This window comes from Gallinula chloropus, assembly GCF_964237585.1.
Source record: "Gallinula chloropus genome assembly, chromosome: 2".
Lineage (NCBI taxonomy): Eukaryota > Metazoa > Chordata > Aves > Gruiformes > Rallidae > Gallinula > Gallinula chloropus.
The window spans coordinates 134,244,062-134,267,007 of NC_140086.1; the positions used below are offsets into that span (position 1 = coordinate 134,244,062).

Sequence of the window (22,946 nt, forward strand, 5' to 3'; positions counted from 1 at the left end):
TGCTAATCTTCAAAAAACCCTTGGGGACTTTGTAAAGAGTTGCCTGATAATGTCAGCTCAGTGGCAATCAAAAGGAAAGATACAATCATAAACTGCCTGCTGCTGCTGTTCTGAATCCTTGGTTTTCCCGGGATCTCTAATATTGCATGTGTGGTCAATGCATCCCAAAAAGGAAACAGCAATATAAACAAACAAAAAATACCAAACCAAAGCAAAACGACGTTGTCTAGTAGCATGGAAGTGGTTCAGTGGACAGAAATAGCAGTAATTTCTTCAGTTTGAAAAAGATTATTCAGGCCCATAACAGCAGTAAAAAAAAGTACAGTAAGAAGAGATGAAGGAGCGGATGGTTGTTTTGCATAATCTAATATCTAATGGCATTACACATAATTACAAAGCAACAAATGTGAGACAGACAAAAAGAAGTAACATGTAAGAAAGCATTGAATGCATTTCCAAAAGCTGTCATGAGGTATATAAATGGTCCAGAAGAGATTTGCTAATTCTGTGGAGAATTAGGTGCTTGTTAAACACAATGGTTTGTATGCAGCCTTCATTTCAAGAGGTCTCTGCATCACTAGTGGAATATGCCAGGGAAAAGTCTTAGGACACTCAACCTGCCTCTGTGTTTTTCTTAAGTAGCACCACTGGCAACTGGTAACTCCTGGTGTGAACAGAAGGCTGGGCATGATGAATCCGTCAGACTGACTTCATGGTGGCTGGGTTTTATGTTCACATGACTCTTCATATCAGAAAAGTATTCTATTATTTTGTATTTGCCCTACAGGTCTACTGCAGCAGTTCCACTTTTTTCATGGAGGATCCAGGTGTACAAAGCTCTTCTGTTGAGAGCAAGGAATTTTTTGCTGGCATTAAGGTAATTTTGTAGGAAAAGAAGGTTTTTCTTTACTGTAATAGATAGGAGTCTTTCTGAGTATTGCTACAGCAGTCAGTCCTCTGACTAAAGGGCACTCAAAATGTGTTAACTGTGAATTAATAGAGAATGGTTTTGGCTGTAGTGAATTTAAAGTTTCCAAAAAGCAGAAGGGTCAAATCTGTTTCTGCAGTCCCCGTGTACTCAGGGTACTGGAAGGCTGGATGGGCAACTGACACAAGTTACAACAACAAAGTGAAAGCCCCAGTCTAGAAAGCCCAAGCAGCCAGAGTTTACTCTGACACTGCATTTACAACTTAAGGGCTCACATTTCAGCCCTGGCCTGCTGTTCTCTTTTGTGTTTGTCTGCTGCTGCCTTTTCTGGCACAGTTTTGGCCGATGCCGACAGACTGTCCCAGCACACAGCTCACACTATTGCCAAGGCCAGGGCCTCTGGCCAGGGCAGTGAGGGGTGGGTGAGGCCCACCTGGTCTGGGATTAGAGATGGAAACCGGGACATGAGCTGATGCCAGGGTCCAAACTCATTTTAATTCTTGCTGTGAATGCTTACTGACTCTTGATAGCTACAGGGACCAATTTGCTGTCCAGGAATGGGACCTCAATCCTAGAAAAACATACTGCATGTGATTATCTGTTGGAAATGTTCCTGTTTCACCCAGTACAGCACTCGGTTGTAGGTCTGTTACTGATCTCTAGTTGCATTTTTTTAATACGTATCTCTAGCGAGTTGTGCTTTAAGTTTACAGAATCCTAGGGGATGTAGGATGCTTCCAAATTTTTTTGGGCCATTGTTGTCTTTAGGTAGTTTTCCCCACTTCCTCCCAGACAATACAGCAAATCTGCTTATATTTTAGTTTCCAAAAGTTACCCAGAGAATATATTTTTGGGGCTCTAATGTGGTTTGCTAATTCCTTTCCTTTCTAGCTAGCCTTTACTCTTGCCTTTTTGTTGTTTATTGTCAGGACTGTGTCCTGAACTTCTGTGTCCTCATCTTCTCCCCAGTATGTCGCTGGTCTTCAGACCATCTAAATAACTGTGATCAAGTGGAGCAGGCCATGCACCATGGCATTTAGTCTTTTTAGGTTTTTATACTTTACTCCTAACTGGCTAGCAATACTGTAGTTCACCCACAAAGACTACATTTTAAGTACAATTTCTTTTGTGCTAGATACATCCAGAAACATATGACATTTCAGAAGACGGGAAGGAATACAGATTGGCAATAGAAAGTAGCATTCCCATTCTTTGTCCTGAGTTTAGCCAGCTTGAAAGTGACTGCAAAATCTCACTAACATTAAATACTGTTGATAAAGGTAAGTAGTATCCTGATTTTTTGGTTGCATTTTCTATGTTTACTGTGTTTTTCTAAATATTCCTTGCTGGTCTGTTTCTTTGAAGAAGCTGCTACATTATAAAATACTTTCTAAAATGTTAAAATACTCAGAGGCTGTATATGCTGCCACTGAATGTATGGAAGAATTGTCCGTAGTCCATTACTTGTTGAAGTAAGCAGGAGATTTTGGCAGCTATACATATCAGAGCTATATTCTTTAACTCAAATAGACAGAATACTGTAATATTTGCAAAGGTTACAGTCTAGTTCTTTTTGTGGACCTGTTATGTTGTGAGTGTTATATAAGTAGTAGTAAAGTCCTACTTTTTTACAATTATTTTTACTATTACTACTGTTTCCTAAGTACTTTCTCCAGCACAAGTCCTGTAAGCCCCAGGAGGACCTTTTCTTATGCAGATAATCATTTTTATGTCACATCAACAAGACTATAATGATTTTCATTTGGCTATCAAAGTAGAAAATTCAGTACCATTTTCTTTGGTGTGTGTATGAAGAAGTAGTGAGGGGGTTTTGCATAACCAAACCCAAGGAAAATGCATAGTTATTTTCATTTCTGAAAATGATTCTAAATAAGTTAGTAGCTGTATTAATGGTGGTATACAAAATGTGACTTGTTTAGAGGAAAACTCACTAATGATGTGTTTTCATTAAAACAGGTAAAGAACAGTTAGGTTTAAACTTGGCTCTTTCTTCTTGTCATGTGGATCTTCTCCAGAAACCCTGCAATAATGGAATCTGTAGTCAAGCTATAATTTATTTCACTGCTGTGACAGACTTTATGCAGGACGGGGACAGAATTACCAGAATTGCAGTCGAACCTATATCCAGTGAGAATTTCCTGTGGAATGGCTATGTTCCAGAAAGCACACAGGTTGAAAATCTTCATGTTTAGCTCTGTAAAAGTAACTGGCCAGAACTGTGGCTGATATAAATGCAGCACCTATTTCAGTTGTGATATGCTGTCCCACACCAAGATTTCTAAGTGGTTAATTTTTCACTGTTTTATTTTCATTTGAATGCTGCGTTTTCATTTGAATTAAGTGGGGTTTTTTAACATTTGAATATTTATATGACTACTTAGATTGGTTAAAAGTATAATGTAACATATTTATTAGAAAGCAAATGATGTGCCTGAGTCTATTTATTAATCTGACATGGCTCACTAGGTGCTTCTTGGTTGCAGATTACAGTGAAGGATCTACCCACTGCCTACTGCTACTCATTTACTGACCCTCACATAATTACTTTTGATGGAAGGTAATTCCTGGATTGCTGCTTTTAATTTTATGGGCTTCTTTGGTTTGTTTTTGGGTTTAGTTTGTTTGCTTGTTTTAAAATCTATGCTGATGATACAAGTTAGCTGTATTTTTCCACAACTGTGCTCTGCATTTTAAGCATTCTTGGGCAATAAGGGTAGACATGCCATAACTAGTAAGAGCTTGTCAGTCATGATGATGTTTGTAATGTTTGTTTTTCTGATTACAAGTTTTGAGTTGTGGCAAAGGAGTGAAGTAAATGAACTATTTCCATTTTTAGAGAAATATGCCATTTCTCTAAATGCCTACAGCATAATTTCACTATTTCTGGGCACCAGTATCTGAATGCCTGTAAGGATCAAATTGCTAGAAGATATCTGCTGTCTGCCTAACACTGTGCTGAGTTCATTAATGACATCGAAAGTGACTTATTCACACATCACTGACCTCCTTTCTGAAGTGATGATTGCTTACATTGGTCACAGCTGGCATTTTTCTGGTATGCTTCTGACTTTCAAAATGTTTCTAATTCATTGAAGGTGTCAAAACAAACAGTGGTTCCACACGTAGATTTGTATATCTTGGCTCAGCAGAAGCACATTTCTTGAAGTGGCAGAGTTTGTTGTCTCCAAAAAAGGATGTTCAGCCCACAACCCTGTTGTTCTTGTGAATGTGATAAAGGAAGGGAAAAGACAAGATATAATTGCTTCTCTGATACCAACATGACTAGTAGTTATTACAATAATAAAAGGACTGGGGTCATCCTCATCTTGCAATTTGTCCTTCAGTGGAAATTACAGGGTTGGCTTCACTGGGCATTTTAACCATTGATGAATTTTGATCAAGCTTACTTACAAAGCAATGATGCTGTGTAGAAAAAAACCTGTCTTTTTAAGGACAAAGTCTGTTGCCATTTCATTTTACAAACTAGGGAAACAAATAGAAAAGGAACTGTCCTTAGTGACTCATGGACAATCCTGTGCAGTCCCAGTAGGGTAGCCATCTGCAGTCCGTCTGCTGGCCCATTATGCACAAAGCAAATCGCCATTCTGCAATTAACTGTCAAATGCCACTTATAGCCATGAGGCTTTTAAACTTGCAGCAGAGGTTTTGGGGTTTTTCTTCCTTTTTTTTCCCCTTCTCACTGCTGAATCATTAAATTGGCTATTTTAACCTTGCTTCAGGGAACAGATGGCTAACCCTAAGGAAAAAAAAGCAAGTTGCTGTTTATGGTTTTCATCTTAAATTTCAAGTCTTTGGGAATAAGCACTGTCTATTCCCATCTTAACAAAGCAGACCTTTTTAAAAGTATGTGAATTTCTAAATTATTTTGTCAAGGGTACTTATGCAGTCTTCAGCAGCTGCCCCCTACGTGCCCACTGCTATATATCTTATTGCTCTTCCTGCACAAGTGTACTGCTCCAGAAACACAAAGACTAAGAAGTATCCTCCAGTTCCCAGTCATAAGCACTGTTAGAAAAAGAAATCAAATAATGGCTGTGGCTTCCTGGTTGTTTCTATTCACATTCATTGTCTACATATACTCCCCTCATGATCCTTCTTTTATTCCTTGTTTTGCTGCTGTAAAAAAAGTTTGGTTTGTGTTGGGTTCTTTTTTTTATTTTTTGCTGCACAGAGGAAGATATGATGGTGTTTGTTCACAAAAAGGTCTGTCTTGGTTTGTGGGCTGTACTTTTAGGGTTTTTCTGATGCAGGAAAATGAGTTGCAGTATAAAAGTTCACCAAATATCAGAAATCTGTTTTAAGATAGTTGCTGATGTGTTGATATCTTTTAGTCAATGTGATATCACATGCTATTCTTTTGATTCCAGACTCTATGACAATTTTAAAACAGGAACGTTTGTTCTCTATAAGAGTACGTCTCGAGATTTTGAAGTTCATGTTCGCCAGTGGGACTGTGGAAGTCTTCACTACCCAGCGTCCTGTAACTGTGGCTTTGTTGCCAGGGAAGGAATTGATATAATTGCATTTGACATGTGCAGCGGTCAGCTACGTGAGTCACAGCCACACTTATCTGTAATAAGCAGGGACACCACGGGAAGCAATGTCAGAATCACTGAATCCTACCTAGGAAGAAAAGTAACAGTAAGTAGTAAATAATTGCTTGCAGACGTAATGGTTATCTCAAATTATTATCAGTTTTCACCAACTTCAGAACTAAACCATGCTTTATTTTCTGCAATTAAGCAATACCATAATGTTTAATCATCATCCTTTGTCCAGTGTTTTGCTTGCAAATGTTGTCTTTAAAGCCAAGGATGTGTCAACATACATACCTTTCTGGAATCATGTTGTCAATCACAGCAAAAAACCCTTGTGTGGAAGGTGCAGTTTTCAGATTCGATTTGCACTTAGTTAGCAGCTATAATGTTCCAAAATGAGATCTCTCTGTGCTCCGTTTTGCTCATCCAATTGTCATATAGGAAGGCTGTGCATGAAGATAGTTAAGCTTTGGCAAATGACATCCACAGAATTAGAAGCATAGATGCTTTCTCTAGAGAACGTGGTCCTCAGATAAACATTCACATTTGCTTTTATAATTTCCTGTAACTTTTCTTTTGTAGATAGAATTCCTGTAGCACTCCACTGAACTTTAAATGAAGTAGAATGTAAAAATGAAGCCCTCAATCGCTCTTTAATTTCTCTGCTGGTCTGGAAGGCAAACCATAAAAACAGATATGCCTTTTCACCTTGGTTTTGGCTAGTGGTATGAGGCTGTTTTAATATTTAACTTTTATCTGAAACACTTTGTCTGAAGGCCTCAGATATGAACTATTAAGATTAAATTAGGCAGTAGAGAAATTAAAAGGGTACTGAAGTACCAGAAAAATTAAGTCACTTGCTCAGATTCATACAGCAAGTTACTAATAGAAACAGCATTAAAACTTGTAGTGAATTTTGTTCTTAAGACCTCTAGTATTTCTTTCAAGAGATTGTAAAGTCACCTAAAATTAAACAGTAAATATTTGAGACTAAATGTTCTAAATAACTTAGAATAGAATCAGGTAGAAAGTGATTATATTAAGCTACTAACACATGGAATCATGTAGCTGCCAAAAAGAAAGTTGAGAAATGTGCTGCTGAAGAGTTTATTCATATTACCAGAATCATCCCTTCACATATCCTAGCATGTGAAGAGCTAGCAGCCCAGCTCATCTTTGATTTTCTGTGGTTTTGCAGTCACTGATCTTCCACAACATACCTGCTAATGATGGATGAAATTTATGGACCTATAGTGCACCATCTAGCTGTCTGCTAAGATTGAGACGTATAGGGTTTTTATTTATGAGTCTTCATGAGACAAAGGAATAATAAAATTTGTCTGTCCCAGAATAGTTAAGCCAGAAGTGAATGGGATGTCTTTATTATGCCTGGCATTTTCCCATTGCTCCTTGCCAACAAATATACCAGGTTTTATTAGGGAAAATAAAATAATATTTATCTTGATGGTATCATCAATCTCTTTTTAGGTTTTGTTTTCTTCTGGAGCTTTTGTTCGTGCTGATGTGAGCGAATGGGGAATGAGCATAACACTTAGGGCACCCAGTTCAGATTACAGACATACAGTGGGACTCTGTGGCACCTTTGATGGAAGTGCAGAGAATGACTATCACACTGCAAGTGGAGGGGAAATCCCAAGCCATGCTAATGATCTTTTTGCTTTTATTAAGGAATGGAGGTAACAAAATACTTATATCACTTTGGGTTCAACCTTTGCACTCTTAAAAACTTGTTGAAATAATAATAACAATTAAAAAAAAAACTTCCTAAATTTTAAAGTAAATGTTACAATGGCATCAATGTGTTACATAATTAGATTTAGAGCAAATTGTAACTGAAGAGCCAAATTAGCATTTAAGTAATACGACCTGAGGTTAGATTGAACAGGTTTTGGACAAAGCATCAAAGAAAAGATCCACTCTTCTGAACTGTTCTGTTGCAAGTCACTCTTCTGCTTTTGTGATTTAACTGGGTCCTTAAATCTAGCTGTATGCTGCAGATTCTGAGATCTATTCTCTAGAAGTATGAAACAAGAAAAAACCAAAGCAAACTTTAATTCTTTACTGAAACAATGAAAATAGGCTAGAAGACACAACATTTCATGATTTAATTTCTTCTCCAGAATTTCACCAGGAGATAGCTTGTTTGACAAGACACCTGCTTCTTTGACATCTTCTGGAAAAACAGTTTTCTGTGACTGTGCATTTGAAGATGCTGGATTATATCAATCAGGGGATAAACTAGGCACCGATTCTATATCGGAACTTCTGCCGTCTTGTAAAGATAGCAAAAATGGTAGATTTCTTTCTTTGATACCAGGACTGGATGTTACTGCTGAGTATCTCGGTCCTGTTGATCCTGTCAGAGGCTTAAAGAAACGTTCATCTGCACATGGAATGGATTCATCTACACTTCTGCAGCGAGAGGATAATAAAACAAAACTTCACAAAACATCTCTATTAAATGCTCGTGTCTCTGCAACCTCAGTAGGAAATACTGGTGTAGAAACAGAAGGAAGTCCAAGCTCAGGCATTAGAAGAAATTCCCACCATTCCAGTAATCATCTTAACAAAAGTCAGTCTGTTACACAGAGGGAGAAGCGGCAAAATTATTATGAACATCACCCAGTGTTTCTCTTCCAGAGCCTTAGCCAGGTGGATTTAGAGGGGTATAGTTATTTTTTCCCAGAGGACCATGTCACTGACACAGACCAAAAGTTTCTGCCTTCTTGGCCCACACCTTCTGGTCTCACTGAGTCTAGTGCTTCGTTGCTATGCCAGCAGGCAATAGCTAATTCCAGCATAGGAAGATCCTGCGGTGGTCTTCTTGGCCGGCGAGTAGAGGATGCAATCGGTATGTGTGTTAAAGATTTGCTGCTGAAAGATGACCTCAGTTGGGCAGAAGCTTCCTTAGCTCTTCTAGAGAATGAATGTGAGAGGAGAGTTTTAGAAGAAATAAATTACACCCAACAGGAACCTGAGGAGTCAGTTGAGAGCTTACTTATTGCATTGAAGTGTCCCAGCCTCTGCAGTGGTAACGGGGAATGTACAGAATGGGGCTGTGCATGTTTTCAAGGCTACAGCTCCTATGACTGCAGCATACTGTCCGGTAAGTTGGGGAGAAAAATGAGATTTGCTTAATGTCTTCACTGTTTGTACCATATATTTCGCTGCCTTTCTCTCCTGCTTTTGTACGCTGGCAGGTATTCCCTATGATGGCCCTGTTCTTTATCCAGCAATTCAGTTACAGTTTAATACAGGCATACATGTCTTCTATTCAGCCTTCTGGTTTCTGAAGGGCAAAACACAGGCTTAGTTTCTGGTATGGCAGATTTAAAAAAAAAATTACCACTCTCTGAGTTTGCAATCCAAAGTATTGTCCCAAGACATTAGCAATGTTTCCACATGCTGAATCTTCAGGGAACATCTGCTCCCTTCCTCCCTCCCTCCTTCCCATATTTTTTTATAATCTGCATGATCTTATTTATTAGATGTGAGGGGTATGTATTTCACTTTGGTGATGTTATATCTCTGTAAACTAACTGTTAGATGTGGTGGGAGAAGAATTGATAGTGAAGAAAAAAGAGGTACAGCAAATAGAGCTAGGCAGGTGCTTTTGGGGGATTTTTTTTGTTTGGGGTTTTGGGGGTTTTTTCAGGAAGACATTCATTAAAAAAATCAGTTAAGTGGGTTCACTAGAGACATAGGAAAACTACTGCAAAAGTCAAGACCCTTTCAAAACAAAACCTGTTAATATTTTGTTTTGCAATTACGTTTTTTTATAGTGACATATTTAAAGCAAATTGAGAAAGAGGTAAGAGAGTAATAGAAATAAACTGGTTATCCTTCATAAAAACTATTTTTGAGTGTTCTAACCTTTCTCAGGTTATTTCCTGAAATAACTTCACCCTAAGATGTTTTGATTTACTCTAAACAAAAAATTCCCATTATAAATTATTGCATAACTGTAACCTTTCCAGTTCCTATTACTAAGGCTTGAGTTTAATTTAGATCTTATTCTGCAAATGTGATGCAAAGACCCACAGATAAGAAAGAAAAGCATATATTCCCAAGTGTTTGTTATCAGATGAATATTTTTTCTGCTTCACCATATCAAGTTCCAAGAGAGTACAAAAAGCCTAGTTTTGAAATTAAGATTCATTTTAACACAAAGAAATGTTTCTGTTTATGACTTTTTTCATCTGGCTCCAGAATGTTTGTGTAGTTTTATTGGTTGACTAGAGAAATAAACAGAACACTGAATGTAAATGTGTATGAATGAGTTAATATACTGATATTCATTGTCTTATCTCTACTTTGAAGACCAGGCCCCAGAAATTACAGAGCTGGAGAATGCTGGGCTGTGTGATATTCGACAGTATGACTGCACATCTGTGAGAGCTTTTGGACATGGCTTCAGGGAGTCTTTGAATATGAAATGTGAAATTATCAAATTACAGGTATGTCTCCCTGAATAGTAACAATTACAGTTCAAACTTCTCAGAGAATGAGGGGAAAAAAATATCTTACTTATTATTCATTGCTGTGGGAACACCCCAATGCTTTACTCAAAGCTAAAAGCAAAGGGGCTCAGCACTTTGCAGCAGACACTCAAGTCTTGCAAAGATCGTCATTTCCTCCCTGATAAGAGAAATACAGAACATAATGGGAATGTTCAGCAGCCAAGAGGGAGATAACAGCATATGGCAGCTATCCATCAGAAGAGGGCTAGGGCAGCCCTATTAGCAACAACCAGTACATCATCTCAGGGTTTTTTAAGTGCTTGTGGAGAGGAATCGTAGCACCACTTCTTTGAAAAAGAACAGCAAGGTTAAAGACGTTACTAGATTTCTGTCTCAAATTTAATGCTTGAAATAGCTCTTTTATAAACATAATAAGTCTGTTATGAAAAGAGGAAGGCATTTTTGATGGCCATTTCCCTGGAGTACAATTCCATGTCTATTAAATGATATATGTCAGCTCTATACCCCAGGTTTGAGCATGAGATTAAAAAATGTAAAGAGGAATCTCTAGAGAGACTGTTGTTACTCGGACCCAGAATTTGTTCAAGGCAAATTTACAAGCAGTTTACAAGTGTTAGCCTGGAATAAACAATTGGCAGTTACAAGGTTTTATATTGTTAGCCTCCAGAATTAAAAAAGCTTCAAAATAAAATTGGTTTTATTGAGGTGATGATTGCAGTGGGAGGGAGATGGCAAAAGGGGAACCACTCATGGGGAAAATTTTGTTCTTGAGACAAAAATAAATAAGTTTCTCTTAGCTATTTCCAGCAGATGCTAACATTTTTGGCAGATTAAGCAATGCTGGCTATAGATATTTCTTGAACACAACATGTATCCACTCATCTGCAAGTTGGCTTGAAATGAGAAAAGTCAAAAGTAAGTTTACACTCCATTAAGTTAAAAGACTTTAGACCAAGCTCACAGTGAGGCAGTTATTGGGAGTTCACTTATCACAGTTAGAAATGTCTCAGTTTTAACTCATGTCAAGATGTTCTGAAGTAAACACTCTGTATTTGACTCCTAACTACAAAATCTTTCTTTAATTATTTTTATTGAAGATCTTCCCGCTGACAAGAGCCAGGTTAGAAGAAGAGCACTACTGCTGTTATCTGCAGTTGAGAAAGATGAGATTTTTTCCCCAGAAAATACAAATGAAAGGATGTTTTGTGTGTGTGTGTGAGTTTGTTTAGCTTTGTTTAATTTATGCAAACATCAATGGACTTGCAACAGTATAGAACTCACATATTTTGAGATTAAACTTAAATGATAAATATTTCATAGAGGAGGCATTTTGGCAGCATTTAGAGCTAATACACACCAAATTTCTCATTTTTTATATTTTCACTTTTGAAAGGTTAAATGAAATCCATTGTGGGTGGCTGTGCTAACATGTTAGCAAGGATGTAGGTCTCGTGCATGTTGCTAAAAGAGGTGATTCAGAGAATACTGTTTTTAAGCAACTCACAGATACAGGGGTACTGCACATCTCTTGATTGAGGTTTGGGTAGGACATGGCCAAGGAATGGATGATTACATATTTCCAGAATTTACTAAGATTTTTGTAAAGAGTGCGTTTAACCTCCCTAAAATAAAAATAAATTACATATTTAGAAATATTTAGCTGTTAAACTTTTTACTCTCCCTTGCTGTGAGTTCATTGGATAAGTATAGGGTGAAAAAACCAAAAATGTTTGGTTGGAATAAAAATAGCTCATATGTCTTTTCAGCAGAATTGTTTATTTTTCTATTTGTAAAAAAAAAAGAAAGAAAAAAAGTGCTTTATCAGCAGATGGCTCCCCATTGTCAGGACTGGGATTGAATAAGTGTCTCAGTTGGATCCGGTAACTGAAAAAAAGTGCCAGCTCAGTAAAACCTTGTCAAGATCGAAATGATTTTGAGCTTGTTGTTCTCTTGATTTTCAGTCTGTCTGGATTCTTAGTTCCATCAAACCTTATCTTCAGTATGCTTATCCCTGCTTCCACATCAATACTTCAGTCAAATATCATTAAACAGTATTATCATCCCTGTTCTTTTACCTTGAACTCTCAAGATGGATCCTTGCCCTCACAAGAATTTAGAAGAAAAGTTTACATGTTTAATCATGTAATTTATTGGCTTGTGTAAGAGCTTCTGCCAGTGCTCCTGTAGCACCCAGAATGATACCCGAGCCCTGCCAAAAACTCATCTGTTCATCTGACAGAAGCTTGTTCTCTCCTGGGATCAGGGATGGAGGGGGAGAGAGGAATTTATACATCGGATTAATGCTGTTAGAGGATCACCCGCTGCTTACCCCTCCCGTTACTTTCCAGCTGGAGGAACTGTTTGTCCTTGGCAGTGCAGTGCCAAGGAGCCATGTGGTGGGGAAGACTCCTCTGCCTTTTCTTCCACAGTAGCAGGGTTAGGTAGAAATCTATGTGTGCAAATAAGGCATTTAATATTTCCCACTGTATTCTAATGCAGAGACATTAGACTTATCCAGCACTGTGTAATACATGTTGGGGTTTTTTTTGTTGTTGTTCTGTTAAAAGTATTTTTGTAATATATTTCACTGAAGAACAGATTTTCTGTCTTACCATTTAGTATAGTGATAGCCAATGGAGTCATGGAGAACCTCAAATTATGCCAGCTGCCTTCCAAAATGCTGGGACCGTCGACTGTCAGTTACCAAATGATGGCCAGCAGTCTGATATCATGGATCTGGTTGATGATAAACCCATTGCCAGGTGGCAAATAAAGGTACTTGCAGAAATTTCAAATATTCCCTTTCAGATAGTCCTGATGAGATGAAAATATATTACTTAGACATTAACCTTTTTAAATGGTACTAAAGGTGGGACACAGCATGCTTAACTTGGGATCTCAGTTTTTCAACACCTAAATTTAAATGTTGAGTGCCATTTGAGAGTGTTCTCCTGCAACGGCATTGGTAAACATGACCTAGGACTTAGAGACACATGTTCTTCAAGAGTAGAAGGTAAAGGCCAGGTAGGTACCCCAAGAGCATTTAAAATTACATTAGACACACTTATGGGAAAATTTTGTTAGGTCCAATCCACATGTACAAATCTCTGTGTGAGGTAACTAGCTCTCATACAGATTAAGTCAATCAGGTCCACAGAGCCTACATACAGTTCAATTTACCCTAAAACAGATGTGTTGATATGGTTGGTCCAATACCTTCCCAGACTTCATGGCAGGATTGATTAGATTTCTGCTGACTATTATGAGAGTTTAAACAGCTAAACGTAGGTGTCTATAAATGAGTTTAGTATCATACTAGCAGTCCACACCAGTGACATGTTGATATCTGCATGGGTTAATCCATTTTTACTGTACATTTTGCAGATTTCTAATGATGGATTCATTTATAGTAACTCTAAAACAATGATACTATATGATGGAGCCTGTCAGACATGTGAGCCACAGGAGTCTGGGTTATGTACATTAAAGGTTTGTATTTCATTACTATCTTTATGATGAAAATACACCATCTTTTCAGGCAGAAAATAGTCTAGAAAAATCGAGCAGAACATATCCTGTTCTTGTTTTCAACAGGGATTTTCCATGCACAGTAAGAGAAGTTGGGATGAGGCAATTTTGAATTAAAAAAATCAAACCAAAAGCACTTCATGTAACTGAATGCTGTCAGTTGTTTAGATTTAAAAACAACCTTAGTTATTTAGTGGAGGTAGAGAATAGATTTAGATTTTATTTCACACTTTGCAAATTTGTCCAGATTTACTGTATAATTAAACAAAATGTAATGAAATCACATTGTCATTTCTCTAAAAGGAGAAAACATGCAACATAGATGGACTCTGTTACGGTGAAGGTGATACAAATCCAACCAGCCCTTGCTTACTCTGCAGACCTGACATATCAAAGTTAACTTGGTCGGTTGTTGAAAGTAAGTTCTAATAAATAGTTTGGGTTTTTTTTTTATAGCAAAAAGTTTAAAATCTACTAATTTTAAAATTTATGGAAATATTAACATTTTAATTTTAACTAGTGTTTTATTTAAAGCCTAGTACCCACTACTTAGGTTGTGCTTTGATCTTGGTTTTCATCTGACATTTCTCCTAATTTCTGAAAATGATATTTTGTTTTTCAGACCATACATGTGAAAATCAGGCTTACCCACCCACCCCCCCATGCCTGACCTCCCCAGCAGCCATTACAAACAACTAATGAAAATTAACAATTCTCAGCATAACTGGCATGTTGAAGTCTTGATAATTGGCACAGCTATAACCACAAATGTTGGTCTTCAGCATTTAAGAATAAAATATATTTTCCAACAAATTAGTCTGATACCAAACAAGAGAATACAAACTGAGATAAATGGCATATCATATTTGTTAGTCACTTAATATTTGGGCATACTCCACATCTATTGCATAGATACATGGCCTAAACAAATAAATGAAAGTATATCTAAGGCTGTCATAGCTCAGTCTAGTTAGGAACCACAGTATGAAAAAAGACCTGAGTTAAGATTCATTTTCCTTCTGCATCAATCAAAGTTCTAGCCTAGAAGTTGCAGCTCTTTTGGCTCATATCTTGGACTTTGGATATACATATTGATCCCTTCAATAAATTGGATGTCTCTTGGAACTTTACTAGTAGGCACTCAGCCTGCCTCATCAGCCCAAGTCCATAACATCTCAATACAAGCATTCCATCTGTGTTTTCATGGGTGAATGTGCTTGCAAGACTCTGCCTGGATTGGAAAGAATCCTGTCTGAGTGGGACTTCTGGTGCCTTTCTGAATCTTTTCCTAGGTCAAACTTGCACTGAAAGACGAAGTAGCTATATCTATTTCAAAAGAATGAAATGTGCATGAAATGAAACTCATCCAGCAGTCAGGAAGTCAAAGGACTTCCATGTTACAAACATGGACTGGAATTCTATATTGCCAAAGTCAGAAATGGGCAAAGAATGTAAATGAGAGGCAATTCCCCAAAATCAAGAAAGGTAACCTCTTCTCCAGAGTGCATGACAGGGTGTCAGAATCTAACTGTTTGAGACACTGATTACAGCTTCATTTCTCTGTGGTTTCTGCCACAGTGGATGGATTCCTGCTTGGAGCAGTCACTTCACTGTAACCCCAAACTCAGAAATCTTAATCACATTCCTGTGTCCCAATTTCAAAATCTACACTCTTCCCAAGGCTTCTGCTTCTACCTTTCACAGAACTTGTCCTGGTGCAAAGGATTGTTTCTTAGTTTTCAACTGGTGTCTCTAGAAATCTAGTTACTCCTGCTCCTGCCAGAGTTCAACAGTGCAGGCATCTAAATAGATGAAGAATTGCCAGTGCATAAACTGTGTGGTCGAAATCCTTCCATCACCTCATGCTCAGATTGGTCCAGATTGTCACTGCAGCCTGTTTCTAAGTACTGCTTAACAATTTCAATTCATTTCTTAAAGGAAACATCAATCACATTTGAGTTTTATGGCTTCCTGTACTTTCATGTGCAAGCCATCTCTGTACTGTTAAAATACAGCACTTAAACTCAGTAAATTTTGAGTTCTTTCTATGTATGGATGCAATACACTCACACAAGCTCTTGTGTAGTATAAGTAATGTTTTGGTTATGTTGTTACAGTTATAATGTGCTTTTCCTGTGCCATTCAAATGTGATTAGAATTTAAAAGAAATAATTACATATGACTTCCTTAATAGAAAGATACGTTCCTTTTTAATGTTTATAAGTCTGTTATGACTTTTACTTAAAAGAGTAAATATCTCCTTTGTTACAGACAACCAGCCTCCAGTGCTTGAAACTTTTCAGAGTACGCTACAGACTTTTTATGGAGAAGATTTTGTTTATCAGTTTTTGGCTTCAGATCCAGAGGGCTCTGCTATTCATTTCACATTGGATTCTGGTCCAGAAGGTGCCAGTCTTTCCCCATCGGGTCTCCTTTTGTGGAAAGCTGTGTCAATGAATCCTCGTAAATTAACATTTTCTTTGACAGATGACTGCAATGCAAAGACTAAGGTTAAAATAGAGGTAATGAATATTACAGTAAAAAGGTACATGCTAGTAAGAAGTTTAAGATATGTAATTACAAAATTAATTGCTAGTTCCTTTGAAAACAAGAAAACTCTTATTGGGCATGTCTTGTAGGTCAGTGTAAAATCATGTGATTGCCTAAATAATGGCTCATGTGTGACAAACATTAATTTCCCTCCTGGAAGTGGAAGATATCTTTGTGTGTGTGTGACTGGATTTGAAGGTGATCTCTGCCAAGTGAATACTGATGACTGTAAACTTAACCAGTGTGGTATTGGCAGATGTGTGGATGGAATAAACAGCTATTACTGTGAATGTCCACCTGAACTTCAAGGTAAATTGCTACTTTATTTATACACATTTATCACATTTAGTGATAAATAAGAGTTTCTAATTTTGTCTACATTTTTTTTTTAATTTTTGACTGTAAATAGTTTGCTGTTAGAGTGTGAAGAAATTTTATTATATGTACTTGAGGACTTTTCTTGCGTGAACACTATGGTTGTTCACATTATGAGAGCAAATTCCATTATTTTCTTCTGCAGAGGTAAACTCTGCAATGTGATGAAACATAGGAAACATTTTGATTACAGTGTGATTCCTCCTATGCCTGCACATAAACCTCTAGCCTCTACAGCCCATCTTTTCCATATTCTGCAAAAGGAAGCTACCTGATACAAGGTGAAAAAATGTAAATGGCAAAGCTGGGCTGCTGAACTCATTAGGTGTGCTGAAACACTGTGTTGCACTTGATAGACGTCCTTTTTGTATTTCAGCACCTGCGTACATTCTGCTTTTATCTTTTATAAACACGCTGACAAAGTCTAGTGAGATGATATTGCAAAAAAAATAAATCTGTATTTTAATGCAGGTAAAAATTGTCAAGATGATGTAGATGAATGTGAGTCCAGTCCTTGCTTCCCTGGAGTGTTTTGCTTCAATACTTTTGGTTCTTACTATTGTGGTCCATGCCCAAATAATCTGCAAGGAGATGGGAAGTCATGTTATGGTAAAATTATTCATTTTTCAGAAGAATGCTTTTATCTTATTGTCATTCAGGTCTTTTGGTTATGCTTCACGTCTCTAACAGTAACTCAGAACTTCAGTAGTCAGCAAAACAGGACTGTGTCTCTGATTGTTGATGGCTGGGAAAGAGGTTCAGTTGGAGACTGAGATTAGGGCCGCAAAGACAATTAGAGGGCTGGAGCACCTCCCCTATGAAGAGAGGCTGGGGGAGCTGGGCTTGTTCAGACTAGAGAAGAGAAGGCTGCGGGGGGACCTCATTGCAGCCTTCCAGTACCTGAAGGGAACATACAAACAGGAGGGGAATCAACTTTTTAAAAGGGTAGATAATGGCAGGACAAGGGGGAAAGGATTAAAGCTAAAGGAGGGAAGGTTTAGGTTAGATGTTAGGAGGCAGTTCTTTACAGAGAGAGTTGCGAGGTGCTGGAACAGGCCCCATCCCTGGAGGTGTTCAAGGCCAGGTTGGATGGGGCCCTGGGCAGCCTTGTGTAGATCCAGGCCTGGAGATTGGTGGCCCTGCCTGTGGCAGGGGGTTGGAACTCTATGATCTTTGGTGACCCTTCCAACCCAGACCATTCTATGATTCTATGATTGGAAACACCAGACTGTACTTGGTCATATAGTTGTAAAGCTGTTTTTCGGGTGACTAAAAAAAATAAAATATATAAAGTACCTCAATTCTTTTATATCAGAGTAGAATACATCAAGATGGGTTTTTTGTGCATTATTTTCACAATATAAGCAATTACTGACAAAATATTTTTCTATTAGATTGCTTAACAGAACTGTTTACCAATATCAAGGCACTCATCAAATAAGATGCTCATTTATTACAATGCAATTACTTGATAACTTGTGTTTTTAAAAATAATCTATTGAAAACTTTTAAGAGACAATTTTTGCTCTTTATCTGATTTCTGAATTTTGAGTTATTTTTATATACCAACTCTGTAATTTATTTGCAGCTGAAACAAAAGAAACTACTAATGTGCCTTCACATCTTTTGTTCTTAGAAAGCTTTGAAGACACTAATGTTGAAAGAAAGGATTCTGCAGGAGACACTGGAGGAAATGAAGGTGATTTTTTTCTTTTTTTTAATGAATAAATGGGATTTCTGATTCACATACTGCTAAGAATATAGCTGGCAAATAAAGGTTCTCATCAGTTTTCTATTATTCACTTTAATTTTTCAGTTTGACTTAATTTCATTAATTACTGGGGTTGTATTCAGATCTGAAAAATGAGAATGAAATGTCAATATCAACAAATCCCTTAGGTCAGTCAAGTCATTTTACTGACAGTGTGATGTATGACATTCTTATTGTTGCCTTTTGTTTTTGTGACTAACCATTGACATAAAATAGGTAACATGGGGATAGGGACATCTGTTATATGAGATAAGCAAAAGTTTATGGCATTATGTTGAATGCCATTTTCCTACTTCAACTCAAAGGAAAGGTGAAAGATATGTGGAAAGTGAATGTCTTAATTCCAAAACTCAGTGAATGCTGCTGCTGGCATTTCCAGCTCTGTGCCTGCTGGGACTTTCTTTGCAGGAAATTCCCTTTATCTCTGAGTTGTTAGTGGGTGGGGGGAGCAAAACCCTCTCACTCCACTACCATCTCTGGATAATTCTTTGGCTGCAAAATGGTTTGGTTTTCAGCAGTGGGAGACAACACTCTGTAATAAGTCAGTGAAGTTTAACCTTTTGTGTAGACTGTTTTCTAGTACTGTGCTAAATGGTGTTAGGGACAGAGCTCAAGTTAGGTTGGGTAATCTCCTTCAGTTTCATTCTTCCTCTGCCCCATAAAGCTCAAAACCCCTATATGGCACTCTGCCATTCTGGGATTATAGCACCGTTTCCTTCCCACAACCTTTTCCTGGGCAGAATATGAGGAACTGTTTGTTCACTTTGTGCTCCATTCAACAAGGAAGCTGAGTTGTTCATAAAACACACGCAACAGCCTACTAATAAAACCCATGCAGAAACTTCAGAGTTGATAAAAAAGGTTTGAGAGTAAAAGCTGGTAATACTTTTGCTACAAGGTGGTGGATTGTTCACCTAAAATACACTCTATGTTATATTAGTAAGTATAAGCATATACATCTGATTAAACATATGTTTCTAGCCTCTGGGTTTATTGCTAGCACTTAGATACACTGGTGAGCCATAGGCAGTATATTTTCTTCAAACTCTGTTTTAGTTTTCTAGTTGGAAGCAGTGCATGGAACTGGTAATTTGCTCTAGTAGTCTACCCATTTAATGATGCATTTCCTGGTTTCGGACAGGCCAGAGTCAACCTCCCCAAGCTGCCAGCACAGGTGAGCTGAGTTAGCCCAGGCTGTTTTCCACACCACCTGACATCACTCCCCTGTTAAAAGGGGATGGTTTGAGAGAGGTAGTTTGGTGCAGCTCCAGGACAACAACAGTCCTTGTCTCAATGCCCAGTTTGGGGCTCAAACTCATGACTTTAGGATTAGAAGTCCTATAGCCCTATCACTACCCCAGCCCTTCGAGCACCTGAGCTGGGAAAATCTCTACTATCTACTTCACATATATGGTGCTTTCTTGTTATCTTCCAAGCCATGAAAAGGCCATGATGAGGATGAGAAGGGATGTAGCCAGAATATCATCATCACCTCTAGTTCTGCTGGTTAGGAGTGAGGTTCTACTGCATACATTCTGTTGTACTGCACATGTAGAGGCTTACTGAAACACAAAATGAAGGAATATGCTGTATGTTTTTCTGTTCAAAAGATATTCCACACCCTCTAAAGGAAAAAAGTCCCTTAATATTCCCATAATTTCCCCCCTTTTCTTTCTAACATACTGTAGGTTTTCAACAGTCATACTTTGAGAAGGTTTTAAGCATCTCAAGCTATGTTCCCAGTTCTACAGATGTCCCCAAGATATTTACTTCAACAGAAATGGTCAGTAGCAACATTCCACCACCCTCCACAGTAAAAATCAGCACTGCTTGGAAGTCACTTAATTCTCAGAGAAGTGCTTCTGTACAACCTGCTGTTACTGGAAACACTGTTCATGATCTCAGCACCACCAGTGGTCACCTTGCTAACATGGAAGAGAGTTCTTCAGTAAATGCTCTGATGACTGCACCTTCAGGGACCCATGCTGTATCACTTCAGAAGAAAGCAAGGGCACAAGTTGAGGCCTACAGCTCCTTTGAGACCAGCAGGAAGCCTTCTAACAGCAGAATAAATATAAGCAAAGGGATTTCTTTGCCAAGCAAAGTATTCAAAAGCGGAAATGCTCACAGAGTTCAGCACCTGTTAGCCAAGCATAAAGCGAGTCCTTTACCTTTTGTCCTGGTTGAACTCACTGCCCCACCAAAAATGCTTCCTGAAGAATTGAGTGAAAGAGCGATTCCTAAAGCGGTAACCTGTACTGATTTACCCTGTTTTCCTGGTGTACCTTGCGAGCCAAGTCAGGATGGAAGCATCAAGTGCGGTCCTTGTCCTTACGGTTATTATGGAGATGGCTTCACTTGCAGAGGTATTACAAATATGTGTACTAAATGCTTTGCAGAAAGGAAGCTTCTGACATCTTTATAACTTGAAGGTACATGGTTACAGTGTGATCACTGAAAGGCATAGAGTATGGAATTTTCTCATTGTCATTATTAATACTGGCACAGACTACAGGCTTTTAGTTGTATGGGTGCACTTAAAAATAAATTTCTGATGTGTCCCAAGCTCCTCACTTACAGGCAGGGACCTAAGGGATTCTGTGTGATGGGTTTGTTATGTTGGGCAAGACACAGTTTTGCTGAAATGCCACTCTCATTTTGTTTATTCCTTTTTCTGCTTTGTTACCTTTTAGCAAGATGTAGGCAAACATGTGGAAACAATATGGAGTGTGTGGCACCCAATATTTGCAAATGCAAGCCTGGTTATGCTGGTTATAGATGTCAGGAGGGTGAGTATGGCGCTTGGATTTAGCCTGTGGTAACTCATAACCGCAAATGACTGATTTGAAGATCACTGTTCATTTTTTGCAAAGCTCTGTGCAGACCTGATTGCAAAAACCATGGGAAGTGCATTAAGCCCAATGTCTGTGAATGTCTACCAGGATACAGTGGCTCTGCTTGTGAGGAAGGTAAATAAGAGTGTTTTCTGCTTTTGAATCCATAAATACCCAAAGGATGCTCTAAGTAATTGCCATGACTGTTCATTCTGGCAGCAAAGAGGTGAGTTCATTTTACTTTAACAGAACTCGTGAATAATGCGTTCATGTATACCCTTTTCTTTTGATACCTGCTACCAATGTTGCTTGCCATTGGATATTCCTAAATGTACCTTTCACAGTGATTGTTGATGCCTCTAAGCTGAACACTCCTGAAGAGTGGGAAATCCTGTCAGGAAACTGTCACAGATTTCTTCTCTTCAGGGTGACCACCTCTGCTGAGACTCCATGTACTCTGTTGGAATTAAGTTCCTCTCGTCAAAAGGCATTGCATATCTCTCCTTATTTTATTTCCATTTCTTTGCTCACTGTCAATTATTAACATTTCCCCTTTGCATAACCAATTCATGCATCTTTTAGAGGTGATTTCTTCAAAAACATAATTCTGTGTCTGCAGCCCACTGTACACCACCCTGTCAAAATGGAGGCACGTGCTTGGCCAGAAATCGCTGCACCTGCCCTTACGGTTTTGTGGGACCAAGATGTGATACAAGTAAGCAAAAAAGTGTAATGGAAGTACACAGAACATGTCTCCTGATCTTCAGGAGCAAGAAAGTAAATTATGGTTTCAATTTTTGATGCGCTCTGTTAGAAAATGATATAATACTTGTGCCTATTTGAAAGCTCACATACTTGGGCTTTTCAAACATCATGTAGGTAGTATTTGCAGCTAACTTGAAAACATAACATCTTATAACATTTGCAAATAGTTCATTACTATTTATGGTTAACAAACGTGGAAACATTGAGCGGGTTGCGCCCATCATACTACCTTCAGAACAAATACAGATGTTTAATATGTCCTTACAGCTTTTTAACTTCTACCATCTTAAATTGTTTAGACACTGGGGTATATTCAGAAGTTGGTGAATGGTGAGTCAGAAAAACTGGGATATGGGAAAACTGAATTCAGAACCATATTATAGGGTCTTTTTTTCTTTTTTTTAACCTGGCATGAAAATTGGAAAATTTGCTCTGATTATAGCAGAAAAAATTTGGATTAGACTCATTTAAATTGTCTTTTGCTTATCAAATTCTACATGCTACAGATTGGCAACTCCAAATTTTGGATACATTTCATACTGGTAAGTTTTATCATTCAGAGAGTCCAACTTGAGACATGTGGTTTATATATCATTCACCTGAATGTGCCACTGCATTATTGACCCCGCATTGAGAAAGTCCTTTGTCTCCTCCTTAAATTACAGAGCTCATCATTCTGTTTTGCTTATGACATGCACACACACAAAAAGCAGCTCTTTGTTAACCAATACCAAAGAGAATGAGATGTTGTCGTGAAGAAGTGATTCATGCCTTTCCATAGCCATATTTTAATGTCTTTGCTTATTGGTTTCACATCACTGCATGCAGCTGCACTTGCTGACGTGATGGAGGACACATGAGTGAACTTTCTTGGAGTCCATCAAATCCATCATGTAACGTGGTCCATTTGTCTCTTGGTATTGAATATTCTATTTTTTTCTTAATTTATTTTAAATTTTCTCCATTTTTAACACTGAATATACCCACACCATGGATGATTACGTGGAAAGACATGAGTAGTGCATAATCACCTTTGTAGTCTGGTGCTAGCTTTTTCTGGCTTTCAGACTGGATTAATCTATTCAGGAATTTATCTTCAACTGGTGGAACTGT

The 22,946-nt window shown here is 38.0% G+C and overlaps 1 protein-coding gene across 1 annotated transcript in view; it reads left to right on the forward strand.

The window, feature by feature from the left end:
- The window catches only part of VWDE (von Willebrand factor D and EGF domains), a gene marked incomplete at both ends in the record, with an annotated part of 39,907 nt that overhangs the window by 12,008 nt on the left and 4,953 nt on the right, over positions 1-22,946 (forward strand). The window contains 19 exons of the mRNA XM_084260676.1: positions 788-877; positions 2,064-2,208; positions 2,906-3,120; positions 3,433-3,506; positions 5,338-5,611; positions 6,997-7,205; positions 7,650-8,635; positions 9,850-9,986; positions 12,630-12,785; positions 13,395-13,499; positions 13,842-13,956; positions 15,810-16,060; positions 16,178-16,397; positions 16,935-17,072; positions 18,100-18,162; positions 19,923-20,600; positions 20,928-21,023; positions 21,108-21,203; positions 21,688-21,783. Coding sequence (XP_084116802.1) covers positions 788-877; positions 2,064-2,208; positions 2,906-3,120; positions 3,433-3,506; positions 5,338-5,611; positions 6,997-7,205; positions 7,650-8,635; positions 9,850-9,986; positions 12,630-12,785; positions 13,395-13,499; positions 13,842-13,956; positions 15,810-16,060; positions 16,178-16,397; positions 16,935-17,072; positions 18,100-18,162; positions 19,923-20,600; positions 20,928-21,023; positions 21,108-21,203; positions 21,688-21,783 — 4,144 coding nt within the window. The remainder of the gene's footprint in view (positions 1-787; positions 878-2,063; positions 2,209-2,905; positions 3,121-3,432; positions 3,507-5,337; positions 5,612-6,996; positions 7,206-7,649; positions 8,636-9,849; positions 9,987-12,629; positions 12,786-13,394; positions 13,500-13,841; positions 13,957-15,809; positions 16,061-16,177; positions 16,398-16,934; positions 17,073-18,099; positions 18,163-19,922; positions 20,601-20,927; positions 21,024-21,107; positions 21,204-21,687; positions 21,784-22,946) is intronic.